The sequence below is a fragment of the Pantherophis guttatus genome, chromosome 5 (assembly GCF_059756535.1).
Source record: "Pantherophis guttatus breed Tessera chromosome 5, ASM5975653v1, whole genome shotgun sequence".
NCBI classification, from domain to species: Eukaryota; Metazoa; Chordata; class Lepidosauria; order Squamata; family Colubridae; genus Pantherophis; species Pantherophis guttatus.
The window spans coordinates 13,333,777-13,348,758 of record NC_142067.1 but is presented as its reverse complement, the minus strand read 5'-3'; the positions used below and the strand labels follow the sequence as shown (position 1 = coordinate 13,348,758).

At 43.6% G+C, this 14,982-nt stretch overlaps 1 protein-coding gene across 1 annotated transcript; it reads left to right on the top strand.

Annotated features, from left to right (window-relative positions):
* The first annotated feature begins 1,356 nt into the window (after positions 1-1,356).
* VSTM5 (V-set and transmembrane domain containing 5) lies at positions 1,357-14,114 on the top strand. The gene is made up of 4 exons (XM_034408715.3): positions 1,357-1,706; positions 9,837-10,169; positions 13,364-13,501; positions 13,932-14,114. Exons 1-4 carry the CDS (start codon positions 1,616-1,618, stop codon positions 13,973-13,975), a joined length of 606 nt encoding a protein of 201 aa, XP_034264606.1. The 5' UTR covers positions 1,357-1,615; the 3' UTR covers positions 13,976-14,114.
* The last annotated feature ends 868 nt before the right edge of the window (positions 14,115-14,982 follow it).

Below are 14,982 nucleotides of genomic sequence, written 5' to 3'. Positions count from 1 at the left end.
GACTAGCTAACATCCTCAGTGCTACCCTGTTTTCCCCAAAATAAGACATCCCCTGATAATAAGCCAAATTGGGCTTTTGAACGCATGGCAATAAGGCCAAGCACTTGTTTCAGGGTTCAAAAATACATAAGACAGAGTCTTATTTTCGGGGAAACACGGTAGTAAGGATTGGGGTTTGCTGCTCCCACTCCTCCCTACCACTGATGACATTACCTAGTTTGGGTAATGAAACGTCTAGGTCTCCTCCGTGAGGAGGGGGCTGGACTAGATGACCTCCAAGATCCCTTCCAACTCTGTTCCTGTTCCTGCATGAGGAGGGGGCTGGACTAGATGACCTCCAAGATCCCTTCCAACTCTGTTCCTGTTCCTGCATGAGGAGAGGGCTGGACTAGATGACCTCCAAGGTCCCTTCCAACTCTGTTCCTGCGTGAGGAGGGGGCTGGACTAGATGACCTCCAAGGTCCCTTCCAACTCTGTTCCTGCGTGAGGAGGGGGCTGGACTAGATGACCTCCAAGGTCCCTTCCAACTCTGTTCCTGCGTGAGGAGGGGGCTGGACTAGATGACCTCCAAGGTCCCTTCCAACTCTGTTCCTGCGTGAGGAGGGGGCTGGACTAGATGACCTCCAAGGTCCCTTCCAACTCTGTTCCTGCGTGAGGAGGGGGCTGGACTAGATGACCTCCAAGGTCCCTTCCAACTCTGTTCCTGCGTGAGGAGGGGGCTGGACTAGATGACCTCCAAGGTCCCTTCCAACTCTGTTCCTGCGTGAGGAGGGGGCTGGACTAGATGACCTCCAAGGTCCCTTCCAACTCTGTTCCTGCGTGAGGAGGGGGCTGGACTAGATGACCTCCAAGGTCCCTTCCAACTCTGTTCCTGCGTGAGGAGGGGGTTGGACTAGATGACCTCCAAGGTCCCTTCCAACTCTGTTCCTGCGTGAGGAGGGGGCTGGACTAGATGACCTCCAAGGTCCCTTCCAACTCTGTTCCTGCGTGAGGAGGGGGCTGGACTAGATGACCTCCAAGGTCCCTTCCAACTCTGTTCCTGCGTGAGGAGGGGGCTGGACTAGATGACCTCCAAGGTCCCTTCCAACTCTGTTCCTGCGTGAGGAGGGGGCTGGACTAGATGATCTCCAAGGTCCCTTCCAACTCTGTTCCTGCGTGAGGAGGGGGTTGGACTAGATGACCTCCAAGGTCCCTTCCAACTCTGTTCCTGTCACTATAAAAAAAGCAAGCTGAGAGAGCACCAAAATCCCCTCAAGAGTCCTCATCCAAGGCGCTCTAAGGCGCCAATCCATCTTCTCACCAGGCCGCCCAACAACAGGCCGGGGCGGCTCCTGGCTGGTCGCTGGCCCTGTGCCAGCCGCAGCGCAAAGCAAAGAGCCGGCGGGGCTGGCGTGGGCGGGAGCCGAAGGACGGAGGCCGGCCTTCCTCTCCGGGCTCTGCCTCTTGCAAAGGGGAAGAGCCCGGGGCCAGGAAAACGCTCCTTTGCATGGAGCCTCGGGCGTCTCAGACGTCTCCATGCCGACGACGCGGGAGCGGATCCCGTCTCCCTCACGACCCTCGTATTCTGCCCAGAGGATCGTCTGAATGAACCCCAGCGGCGTTTCCCCGCTTTCTGATGAGGCCTCTCGACCGCCCGCAGCGCTGCCGACCGGGGGTCCGACTGGCTTGGGTGACTTTGTCCCTGGCCGCCCAGTGGGCTCTGCAAAGTGAGTGCCTGGCGCGCCTCTCCTTTCAAGCCCGGGGTTGGGACCGGGGTTTTTTTGGCGGGAGAAACTATTTCATAGTCTATCCCCCCCCACCCCCACCCTCCACCTCTGAACGCTGAACAGGTGTCGTTTCCCTGGCGCAGGGCAGGCAGCGAGGGGAAAGTGGCGCGCCTGTTGCATTTCTGCCTTGACTGTCCTCAAAAGCTGGGTTGCAGCAAAGCTATTGGCAACCATATGGGGATTGTGTGTGTGTGTGTGGGGGGGGAGAGAAGGTATTAGCGATGATTTTGCTTCCCCCCCCTCCCTCTCAGCTAGTCAGTTATTGGCATGTAAAAGCAACAAAGATGATTAAGGGACTGGAGGATAAAACATGTTATTGTTTTTAATCATGGGGCCAAATTTATATATATCTTTTTAATTGTATTTTAATGTTTGTAGTTTATGTTTTTATTTGGCTGTTCACCGCCCTGAGTCCTCAGGGAGAAGGGCGGTATACAAATTTAAAAATAAATAAATAAATAAATAAAATATGAAAAAAGGTTGCTGGAATTGGGTATGTCTAATCTAATGAAAAGAAGGGCTGGGATAGAATAGAATAGAATAGGAAGAATAGAATAGAATAGAATAGAATAGAATAGGAAGAATAGAATAGAATAGAATAGAATAGAATAGAATGAATAGGATAGGATAGGATAGGATAGGATAGGATAGAATAATAATAACTACAACTTTATTGTCATTGTACGTGTATACACAGTATACACATACAACGAAATTCACTTAACACCCAAAGACCAGGTTCAACACGCACAACAATTCCCAAACACCCCCACCCACCCACCACAATTCCCTACCCCTAAACCACCCAAACATCCACACAACAGACCAAGTAATGCTGTCCAACAGCTCGCTGTTCATTGTTGAGTGCAATTATAACTCAGGGATAAAAAAAACTATTCAGAAGACGTGTGGTCCGAGTTTTAATTGTTCTGTATCTTCTGCCAAAAGACAACAGTCCAAAAAGATTGTAAGCAGGATGGGAAGAGTCTCTGAGAATGTTATGCAACTTCCTCAAGCAGCGAGATTCGAAGATGTCGTCCAGGGAGTCCGATAATATTCTGGGCAGTTTTCATGATTCTCTGTAGAGCTTTTTTGTCCGCTACAGAGCTGTTCCCATACCATGCAAGAATGCCATATGTCAGGACACTCTCAATGGTGCTGCAATAGTAGGACAGAAGTAGATGCTGAGATAGATTTATCTTCCTGAGCATTCTCAGGAAGTACAGCCTCTTCTGTGAATAGAATAGAATAGAATAGAATAGAATAGAATAGAATAGAATAGAATAGAATAGAATAGAATAGAATAGAATAGAAATGGCAACAAAGATATTGGAACAGTGCTATCATGTTTCGAATAATTAATCAGTAGAACAACTTGCCTCCAGAAGTTGTGAACGCTCCAACACTGGAAGTTTGTCTGAAGTGGTGTAGGGTTTCCTGCCTAAGCAGGGGGTTGGACTAGAAGACCGTAAAGGTCCCTTCCAACTCTGCTATTCTATTCTATTCTATTCTATTCTATTCTATTCTATTCTATTCTATTCTATTCTATTCTATTCTATTCTATTCTATTCTATTCTTTCTTCTCCTCCTCTTCCCTTTTTCCTCTGTGGTGAGACATCACGCTTAGCTGAATTGGGCAATGTGCCGCACTGGATAGGCCATATGTTTTATGTATTACACTTGTTTGAATTTGGCATGGAAAGGAATACAAGTCAAGAGTTTATTTTCATTATTTTCAATCCAGAAAAAAATTGGAACGCAGTGTCCCATCTTGGAAGATTTGATTTCTGGCAGAAAATGGCCATTTGATATGCTGGACTTAGTTAACATGTGATTTGCTTAATTATCATCATAAAAGTGGTTGTAAAATTGTGCCCGGTCACATGTTGACCTGCTTAATGACTGCAATGACTTAAAATCAAATTTCTGGGCTCAGTTGCAGTTGTAAGTTGAGGAGTAAGGTACTTGTATCTGTTAATTGTTTTTAGTTGTCCATTCTTAGGGAAGCTGGGGCTAGCCAAGGGAATCAATTAACAGAGATAAGCCAAACACATCTGAGTGGCTTTTCTATGGCAATAAATTTACTCAGTGCCTGGCTGGAAAAGAGCAGATATAAATAACATGCTAAAATGTAAATCTGTAAATTTTCGTAGAACAGCAATGAATAGCAAAAGGTAGACAGTAGCAGATAAAAATGTTTTAAAAAGCAGTACAGATAATTCTTGTTTAGTAACTGCCTCATTCAGCAACTATTTGCAGTTACAACAATGATGAATTTTATAATACAATCCGCGCATTATGGTTTTTGTGGGTCTGTTAAGTAAAGGAAAGATGAAGTATGTTTTGGGACAAGATTAACAATTAGATTAATTAAATTACTGATTTTCCTGGCTTTGCTCTTGAATTTTCCTTTGTAAAGCAAAGTTTATAAACCTACATATTTTTTTTATTCTAATGTCCTTCTGCAAATTTGCCCTTTTCAGTCTTGTCCTTTCCTTTTTTCAAGAAAATATGGTCGCTGTACCCATGCATGAATAAATAATAAGACAGCGCTGAAAATTAATATCCATTGTGCTAATAATATAAGAACTGTCTGGTATTCTTGCCTTCTGTTTCCTGATCTCAAGTCCAAATAACTGCTGCTTTTACATTATTTTAAGAGCAGAGAGATAACTCTGGACTGATTTTCCCAGTCGCTGACAGGCCGAATAATCAGTTGGCTGGGAAAGTAGGATTTATTGAGCCTGTCATCTGCACCTCTATAACTGTCTGGTTTGGTTCTGCAACCCAACAAGACAGACACAGACTTCAGAGGATAATTAGAACTGCAGAAAAAAACAATTGCTACCAAACTGCCTTCCATGGAGGACCTGTATACTGCACGAGTCAAAAAGAGGGCTGTGAAAATATCTACAGACCTCTCGCATCCTGGACATAAACTGTTTCAACTCCTACCCTCAAAATGAGGCTATAGGGCACTGCACACCAAAACAACAAGACGCAAGGATAGTTTTTCCCCTAACGCCATCACTCTGCTAAACAACTAATTCTCAAAACACTGTCAAATAATTTACTAAGACTGCATTACTATTATTCTTTTTATCCTTATTAGTACCTATCTCTTCCCACTTATGGCTATATCCATGTTGCTTGTATCTTTACAATTTACATTGTTTTTATTGTTTCCTAGTATGATTTGATTGCTTATTAGTATCCTATGACTATCACTAAGTGTTGTATCTTATGATTCTTGACAAATATATTTTATTTTTTCTTTATGTACACTGAGAGCATATGCACCAAAGACAAATTCTTTGTGTGTCCAATCACATTTGGCCAATAAAAGAATTCTATTCTATTCTATTTAAGAGAGAGAGAATCTCTCCCTTCTCAAAAAGCCTTTTCTCCCTCTCTGAGATATTTGTCTTAGCTCAAGCGAAGCAAAATGTCTCGTCTTTTTCTGCACACGGGCAAAACACGCAGAACCATTGTTTCATGGAGAAGAGTTGCAAAGAAATTTATTGTTAGTCGCGAAGGTGTGTGCGACTCATCGCGACCCCATGGACAACATTCCTCCAGGCCTTTCTGTCCTCTATCATCCTCTGGAGTACATTTAAGCTCCCGCTGACTGCTTCAGTGACTCCATCCAGCCACCTCGTTCTCTGTCGTCCCCTTCTCCTTTTGCCCTCCATCGTTCCCAGCATTAGGCTCTTCTCCAGTGAGTCCTTCCTTCTCATTAGGTGGCCAAAGCATTTGAGTTTCATCTTCAGGATCTGGCCTTCTAAAGAGCAGTCAGAGTTGATCTCCTCTAGGACTGACCGGTTTGATGGCCTTGCAGTCCAAGGGACTCTCAGGAGTCTTCTCCAGCACCATAGTTTAAAGGCCTCAATTCTTTGGCGCTCAGCCTTCCTTATGGTCCAACTTTCACAGCCATACATTGCAACTGGGAACATCATAGCAAAGAAAGTGCTGCAGGCCAATTCTGACCACTCTTCTCTTTTCCCAAAGGACAAGTGTCAGACCTGCCGACACTCAAAACCTCTAAATAGAAACAAAACCAAGCTGGCACAAAAACTAACTAGCTGACTTTTGAGAAGTCATTTGCTCACCTCTTAGGAAGAATGGCAAATGACATCCAAGGATGTTGCTAAAAAAACTTCATGAACTTCTTACGAAGTCAAGATTGACTTGAATGTAGGTGTGTACACATATACACAGAAATATCCTGGCCATCCAAAACTGGCCTTGATTTGAAGTGCAGATCAAACATTGGTTTTGAATCCACCATTCAAGAGCCGCAGTGGCACAATGGTTAGAATCAGTGGTGGATTACCCCCAGTTTGCACCGGTTCTATAGAACTGGTAGTAAAACTGGCGGGAGGCTCTGCCCACCGACCCTGACGTGCAGAAGAGCATGTGCGCGGCCCCGCTGCGAACCGGTAGTAAAGCTAAGTAGAACCCACCCCTGGTTAGAATGCAGTACTGCAGGCTACTTTTGTTGACTGCTGGCTGCCAGCAGTTCGATTCTGACCAGCTCAAGGTTGACTCAGCCTTCCATCCTTCCGAGGTCGGTAAAATGAGGACCCAGATTGTAAATTGCCTACACTTATTGAGAAAGCTATAATTTTATTAGAAGTTAAATGTATTTCAGTAATGCCTAGCCAGAACTGAGAATTGCACTCCCACATCCCAAATTTCTACTTTTCCTTCCCTTAACTGCCTCCCATCGCTGAGTGCCCTTCAAGTATCCCCCTCCCCTCATCTCCCCAGAGTTCATGGCAGACTGTCACCACATGGTAACGAAGCACACAAGCAAGTATCTCTAAGAGCATAGTTTGCATCTTGCAAACTATGCTCTTAGAGATAAGAGTCCTTGGCTTATGACTCATTGCCTAACGACCATTTGAAGTTCTGACAGGTCTACCTAGGGGGTACTCAGCAAGGAGGCCTGCTTATCAGCTCCTTGAGTGTAGCTCTTTTGAGACATAGAATCTCCACTGTTGTTTAAACTCCATTTTTCCCTCTGTTTCCTTTTTTAAAGGGAGCCCTTCACTCTTGCCTGCATGGCTAATGCTCGATTTACAAATGGTCGTTTAGCAACCGTTTGAAGTTACAACGTCACTGAAAAAAAAAACGGTTGTTAAGCATGCAGTTGCTACATGAATCTGGCTTACTGCCCTTGTAACTTTACACGGTCACTAAATGAACTGTTGTAAGTTGAGGTCTACATGTACTAGGCTCTCTCTTGAGACCCGGGTGCTCAGAGAACCTCTTTATTGCTGTGCAGAATAAAGAGGTTACAATTTCCTTCTTTGTGTGATAATTGGTGCCTTTGCAACCAGGTCACAATTCTAGGATTTGACTGGGCCAGTCCATGGTTTGACTGACAGATGTCTGAAACTCCAATCCGTTCCCATAACTTTTATACAGTACATTGAGCCAGGGATGGGCTTCAAAAATTTTAGCAAGGGGTTCTCTGCCTGGTTGCAGGGTGGGTGTGGCCATGGTGAGTGTGGCCTAGTCGTCCTCCTGCACCATGGCGGGGGTGGGTGGGTGGCGTTTTTGCCCTCCCCGGGCTCCGGAGGCTTTTCTCGAGCCTCCAGGAGAGTGAAAACAGCCTCCCCAGGCTCCAGAGGCTCCCTGGAGGCTGGAAACGGGCCCGTTTCTGGTCTGCCCAAACTTCCGCTAGGCCTGTTTTTTGCCCTCCCCGAGCCTCCGCACACGCCCTGCACTTACCTGCATCCAAAATGGGCCCCATGGGGACTCCTAGGCGGGGAGGGCAGGGGTGGGCAGGGCCAGCCAGGAGTGGGATTTGAGGGTTCTCCGAACTGCACAGAATCTTAGCTAGAGGTTCTCCCAAACCCCTACGAACCCGCAGCAGCCCACCCCTGCATTGAGCTCAACTTCACAACATGTCCCTGTAATTTTCCTAAATTTCATAAAACAGGCAATCCTGTTTTTCTGTGTAATTTTCTATGTAATTTTCGTAAAACAGGCAATCCTCAATTTAGAAGTATTTATGTTTAATGATCATTTGAAGTTACAATGGCACTGAGAATAATTATTTGAGACTGGTCCCCACAGTTATGATCACTGCAGCATCTTCACAATCACGTGATCAAAATTTGGGCACTTGCCAGTTGGTATCTCTTTATAACCGGGAGGTCCATGCAATCACCATTTGGTGACCATCACAAATGGTGACCATCACCAAAGTCACCATTTGTGACTTTGCCAGCTGGCTTTGACTAGCAAAATCAAAGGGGAAAGCCAGCATGCAATGAACAACTGCATGCTTCATTTAGCAACCGCAGTGATTGGCTTAACAAACAGGGCAGAACAGATTGGGCAGGGCTCACTTAACCGCTGCCTTTCTTAGCAATGGAAATTCTGCTCCTAACTGTGGTCATAAATTGAGGATTAGCTGTATGGAAGTGCTTTAACATTGACTTCCTCCAGAAGGTTTTTTCAACTTCTCAGTCAAGGCTCCAGCTCTGATATTTCTTAGGCTCCCCCACCCAGTTATTAACCAGGGCCAACTCTGCTTAGATGGGTATTGCCCTGTTTAGCTGAATTCCAAAGAATAACTGATTAAGCTTGTTAGGGTGGTTTCCTTAACTGGCAGTTTACATTGGCACCGTTCTCTCTTTGATCAAACATAGCAGGCCTTTCCTTTTAAAAAGTCGTACAATGATCTTCAACTTATTGGTTAACCAATAAGGTCCTATTGCAGCAAGAATGTGTGTGTGTACGTGTACGTGTACGTGTGTATGTGTACAAGGTATTTGTGTATATGTATGTGTATACACATAGAATGTAGATAGCTAGATAGACAGACAGAGAGAGAGAGATATGTAGCTAGCTAGCTAGATATGTAAATAATGGATGGATGGATGGATAGATGATACCGTGTTTTCCTGAAAATAAGTCCCCATCTTATATTTTTTTGAACCCCGAAATAAGCACTTGGCCTTATTTTCGGGGAGGTCTTATTATTTTGGGGCGCGTGAAGCAAGATGGGGCTCCTCTTGCCATCTTACCTGATTTCCAGCTCTGTGTTTAAATATTTTCAGGGAGGGCTTATTTTCGGGGGGGAGGCTTATTTTAGTGCATGCGCTCAAAAGCCTGATTGGGCTTATTATCAGGGGATTTCTTATTTTCAGGGAAATAAGGGTAGAGATAGCTAGCTAGGTAGCTAGATATGTAAATGGATGGATGGATGGATGGATGGAATGATAGATAGATAGATAGATAGATAGATAGATAGATAGATAGATAGATAGATAGATAGATAGATATAGATATGTAAATGGATGGATGGATGGAATGATAGATAGATAGATAGATAGATAGATAGATAGATAGATGATAGATATGTAAATGGATGGATGGATGGATGGAATGATAGATAGATAGATAGATAGATAGATAGATAGATAGATATGTAAATGGATGGATGGATGGATGGATGGAATGATAGATAGATAGATGATAGATAGATAGATAGATAGATAGATAGATAGATAGATAGATAGATGATAGATATGTAAATGGATGGATGGATGGATGGATGGATGGAATGATAGATAGATAGATAGATAGATAGATAGATAGATAGATAGATAGATATGTAAATGGATGGATGGATGGATGGATGGATGGAATGATAGATAGATAGATAGATATGTAAATGGATGGATGGATGGATGGAATGATAGATAGATAGATAGATAGATAGATAGATAGATAGATAGATAGATAGATAATAGATTCAGCCCGTTTTCGCTGGCAGAGCACTCAGGCCACCACAGGCGCCCCCGACATGAGTGACGGCAAGCTGGCCATGCCCACCCTGGCCACTCCCACCTGGCCCTCAGAGGTCAAACGCAACCCTGATGTGGCCCTCAATGAAATCGAGTGTGACACCCCTGGTTAAAGGGATATGAGATGGGCCTGTCAGTCCAAAAAAGAAATGGGAAAAACTTAAAATACTGTAGTAGGTCATCAAACTGACGGGGACCATTGGTGAAGATTGTTTTAGAGTAATGCCTCTGTTTGATTTCTTTTCAGCTCAAGGAGGAGAAATATCCTTACTAGTCTCACAGCCAAACATCAATAGTTCGGTGGCCGAGAACGTTTTGCTGTCAGTGGCCTATACTGGCGAGACAAGCCCGGTGATTGAGTGGAAACACACATCGGCAAGCGGCACAACCAAAATCGCCGAATGGAAGTCTGGCTTTTATGCCAATATATCCAGCAGTTACAAAGACAGAGTAAACATTTATGACAATGGCTCTCTGCAGCTCCTGAAGGTGGATTTTAAGGACTCCGGTTATTATTTAGTCACGGTGAGAGACGAATTGGGAATCATCCTATATGGGACCATCCTGTTGAATGTTTATGGTATGGAATGACAGGACCTCATCTTTTCTCTAATATGTCTGATGCCCAGTTTTAGCAGATGTGGGCCCGTTTAGCAGATGTGAGCCCAGAGTTATGAGCTTTATTTTTCTAATAGAACTTCAAGGTCCATCTCAACGTGGCAGCTAGTAAGCCCAAAAGCTAGATGGAAATGCAGGCTGTCCTCAACTGACGACCACAACTGAGCCCAAAATTTATGTGTTGCTAAGTGAAAAATGTGTTAAGTGAGTTTTGTCCCATTTTACGACTTTTCTTAAGTGAACCACTGCGGTGGTTAAATGAGTAACATGGTTGTTCAGTGAATCTGGCTTCCCCGTTGACATTGCTCGTTAGGTCACAAAAAAGGAACACACAACGGGATGCTGTGACGGTCATAAATATGAAACCACTTGCTCCACATGATCGTGGGGAATGCTGATGGTCATAAGTGTGAAAAATGGTCATAATTGCAATAGCACGTAGACTTATATGCCGCTTTACAGTGCTTTACAGCCCTCTCTAAGCAGTTTACAGAGTCAGCCTATTTGCCCCCAACAATATGGGTCCTCATTTTACCCACCTCGGAAGGAGGGAAGGCTAAGTCAACCTTGAACCTGGTGAGATTCGATCTGTCAAATGGCAGGCAGCCGGCAGGCAGCAAAAGTAGCCTGCAGTACTGCACTCTAACCACTGAGCCACTGTGGCTCATAAGTCACTTTTTTCAGAGCCATTGTAACTTCGAACAATCACTAAGCAAATTATTGTAAGTGGAGGACTATCTGTAGTGGCTTGATCTGATAACCAGTGTCAGTTTGTTATTTTCAATCTATTTACAGGCTTATAGATCCACTCCAATCAACTGATCTTGAGTGACACACGTCTCCCCGAAGTTTCGGTGAACAGATAAATAATATGGATAGTCCTCAACTTACAACTGTTTGCTTAGTGACTGTTCAAACTTACAACAGGTCTCCCCAGGGATGCGTACAATTTGGTTCCCAAGTTCTGACAACTAGCCTCTACCCCCGCAGTCATGTGATTGCAGGCCAAGCCCTCAGCAACCAGCGGCCTGCATTTATGGCCGTTTGCGGTATCCTGTGTTGACACGACCAAGTTTTACAAGTTTTGCTGAAAGTTGGCATTTACTTCTGGTTTTTAATAATGTCAAATCATAGCAAGTTTGCTTAGTGATGTCAGCGTTTGCTTAACCACAAAAATGGTTGTAAAATTGAGTTGGTTGTGTTGAATGACCTGATTTATGACCGTCACAACTTAAAATCATGACAGGCAGGCTCCAATATGGTCATAAGTCAAGGGCTACCTGTAGTCAAAAATCAAAACCAAAAGCATGACGTATAGGAATCAGGTATTCCTGGGATCAGGTATTCCAAATAATAATAGCAACTGCTCATCCGGAAAGGGAGGGATAAAAACTCTGCTGCCGAAGCCTAGTGAGATAATTTTTTTTATTTTAGAACAAACTATGGAAATTTCCAGGAATAAGAAGCCACAGTCAATAATGACAGAGCTTAGAATAACTTTAAAGGTAAAGGTTCCCCTTGCACATATGTGCTAGTCGTTCCCGACTCCAGGGGGCGGTGCTCATCTCCGTTTCAAAGCCGAAGAGCCAGCACTGTCCAAAGACATCTCCGTGGTCATGTGGCCGGCATGACTAAACGCCAAAGGCGCATGGAACACTGTTACCTTCCCACCAAAGGTGGTCCCTGTTTTTCTACTTGCATTTTTTACATGCTTCCGAACTGCTAGGTTGATAGAAGCTGGGACAAGTAATGGGAGCTCACCCTATTACGCGGCACTAGGGATTCGAACCGCTGAACTGCCGACCTTTCGATCGACAAGCTCAGCATCTTAAGTCACTGTGCCACCGCATCCCTTCTAAAATTTTACTGTTACTTTAAATGTACAGCATACATTAACATGAAATTTCGTTGCATAGGGCTCTCCAAGGGTCACCACCTTCAATATACACTACATAAACAACACAAAATAAATTTTAAAAAAAGATTATACACATACCCATGTATATTGTAGCTCTCAAGTAGGTACTTAATCATTTTAGTGAATTGTAGACAGAGGTTGAGTTGTGGAGACCTTGGTGCTCTCTGAGCCAGGTTGTTTTCTTGCAAACGTTTCATTACCCATCTAGGTAATATAAATGCTCGAAGGGAATGTGGTTTATTCTCTGTTTATATACTAGTGTTTTGCCCTGTCAGTGTTCTTGGTGGTTCCTTGATTAGGCTGTTGTTTACTGTTTGATTTTTTTGGGGGGGTTTCCTTTTTATAGTTTACTGCTTGTTTGTCTGATATTAATTCTGGCGTTAATCTCTGCTTATCTGGTTGTTGATTGCTGGTGAGGTGTTTTATTTCCTTTTCAGCTTTTTGACTCGTTTCTTTTGGATGGTATGTAGATGTTGTTTATCTTTGTCTGCCTGTTGATGGCTGATTTGTCTGAGTGCCAGGCTTCAAGCAATTCTCTAATGTTTTTTTTTTATTTAGCTTTCTAGGATGCTTAGTTTCCCAGTTAAAACTATGGTTACAATGATGTGTTGTGCAGTTAAGGAGTTTTCAGGCTAGGTCTTATTTTTTGGGAAACAGAGTGTATGTGTATATACGTGTGTGTCAGTGGTGAAATGTAAAATTTACTACAACCGGTTCTGTGGGTGTGGCTTGGTGGGGGGGGTAATGTGACTGGGTGGGCATGGCCAACTTTTTTTTTTTACTTTTAAAAGCATTTTTTCTACAACCTCTTCGGCCGAAGAGGTTGTAAAAAATGCTTTTAAAAGGCTCTGACGATCCCAGCTGAGTTGCCTGATCATCAGAGGCTTTTGTTTTCTTTTAAAAGCATTTTTTCGGCAAAAGAAAAAATGCTTTTAGAAGTAAAAAAAAAAAAACGCCTCTGATGATCGCGCGGCTCAGCTGGGCATGGGGCAGGGATTTTTGCTACCAGTTCTCCGAACCACCCACCACCATCGCTACCAGATTGGGTGATCCGGTCCAAACCGGGAGCATTTCACCCCTGGTGTGTGTGTAAGTGTGTGTCTGCAAGAGAGAGGAAAGGTAAAGAAAAAAGCAAAAAAAGGCTGACGGAAGTCTGAAATTGCTTTTCCCAGCAGCTAAAGTGAAGCCGATGCATTTGTGTGGTCAGACCTCACTGCATTATGTGTCTCCTTCCTTAGAAATTATCTATGAAGACCTTCATTTTGTGGTCGTCTTCTTTGCCTTCCTCGCCGCTGCATCCGCTGTTCTGATCTGCTTGATGTGGCTGTGCAATAAATACGTGCACTTTCTGCAAATGGAGAGGCAGCAACTCCGAGGTAATGCCTATTTAACACCGCAACTTAATGATCTGTGGGAAAGGAAAATCCCAAGTCTATTTTTTTGCCGGATTTTGTTGTGCTTGTTTCCCTTTCACGTTTTTTTAAACTTTGGAGGGTATCTTTTAAAATGTTCCTGTAGATGTTTGTGTGTGTGTGTGTGTGTGTGTGCATGCAGCATACATGCCTTCCTGTCAAGTGTTCAATCTGAACTGATTTGGAAAGACATGCGACCCAGAGTAGAGCCAGCCCTGTCAACTCTAGTTCACTCATTTTTACTTAGCGTACCAACTAAAAATTTACATGCTTTTCCACTATCCTCAAAGAGGTTAGTGTATAATCCGTCCAACTACTGTAGATTTTTATTTCTGACTGTTTCCTTGTCATCTGATCCAGTCTTTAATCAACAGGATTCTTCTTTCATTTACAGTAAGCGAAACTGAAGAGACCGAGCTTCAAACAATGGGGTGTTAGTTGTGCAATGCTGTAGAATCAATGCAAATCCGTTTTCTACCTCAAGAAGCAAAGCATGAAAAAAAAAATGGTTGGTATACAAAAGACTGGGCATATCCACTTTGTCAAATGCTCTTTTCTGGAGCAGAAAAGGCAAAGTGATAACAGAAGGTTCGAGAAATGCGGCCTTTTCCATATCTTAATTTATAATGGACTCAATTAAAAAAAAAAAAAAGACCTGCAGTTCCTACAGTTGTGCCCTCACATTTGTAAGACATCTAATTTTCTCTGAGAATATCGAAGTGTTACAATTAATTCAAGAGAACATGCCAAAAGCAGAGCTACAAAAGCTATAAAATAGGAGCCAGCAGTGTGCTGCAGCTGCCAAAAAAGCCAACACAATTCTAGGCTGCATAAACAGAGGGATAGAATCAAGATCATGTGAAGTGTTACTACTACTTTATAATGCCTTGGTAAGACCACACTTGGAATACTGAATCCAGTTTTGGTCGCCATGATGTAAAATAGTTGTTGAGACTCTAGAAAGAGTGCAGAGAAGAGCAACAAAGATGATTAGGGGACTAGAGGCTAAAACGGAAGAACGGTTGCAGGAACTGGGTATGTCTACTTTGATGAAAAGAAGGACTAGGGGAGACATGATAGCGGTGTTCCAAAATCTCAGGGGCTGCCACAAAGAAGAGGGAGTCAAGCTATTCTCCAAAGCACTTGAGGGCAGGACAAGAAGCAATGGGTGGAAACTAATCAAGGAGAGAAGCAATTTTAGAACTAAGGAGAGATTTCCTGACAGTTAAAACAATTAATCAGTGAAACAACTTGCCTCCAGAAGTTGTAAATGCTCCAACACTCGAAGTTTTTAAGAAGATGTTGGATAACCATTTGTCTGAAATGGTATAGGGTTTCCTGCCTAAGCAGGGGGCTGGACTAGAAGACCTCCAAGGTCCCTTCCAACTATTCTATTCTATTCTATTCTATTCTATTCTATTCTATTCTATTCTATTCTATTCTAT

Bases quoted from the DNA above. Each gene is read 5' to 3' on its own strand.
- VSTM5 (XM_034408715.3), top strand. From the start codon at position 1,616: ATGAGGCCTCTCGACCGCCCGCAGCGCTGCCGACCGGGGGTCCGACTG. The intron at 1,707-9,836 runs GTGAGTGCCTGG...ATTTCTTTTCAG, and splicing joins CGCCCAGTGGGCTCTGCAAA to CTCAAGGAGGAGAAATATCC. The intron at 10,170-13,363 runs GTATGGAATGAC...CTCCTTCCTTAG, and splicing joins CATCCTGTTGAATGTTTATG to AAATTATCTATGAAGACCTT.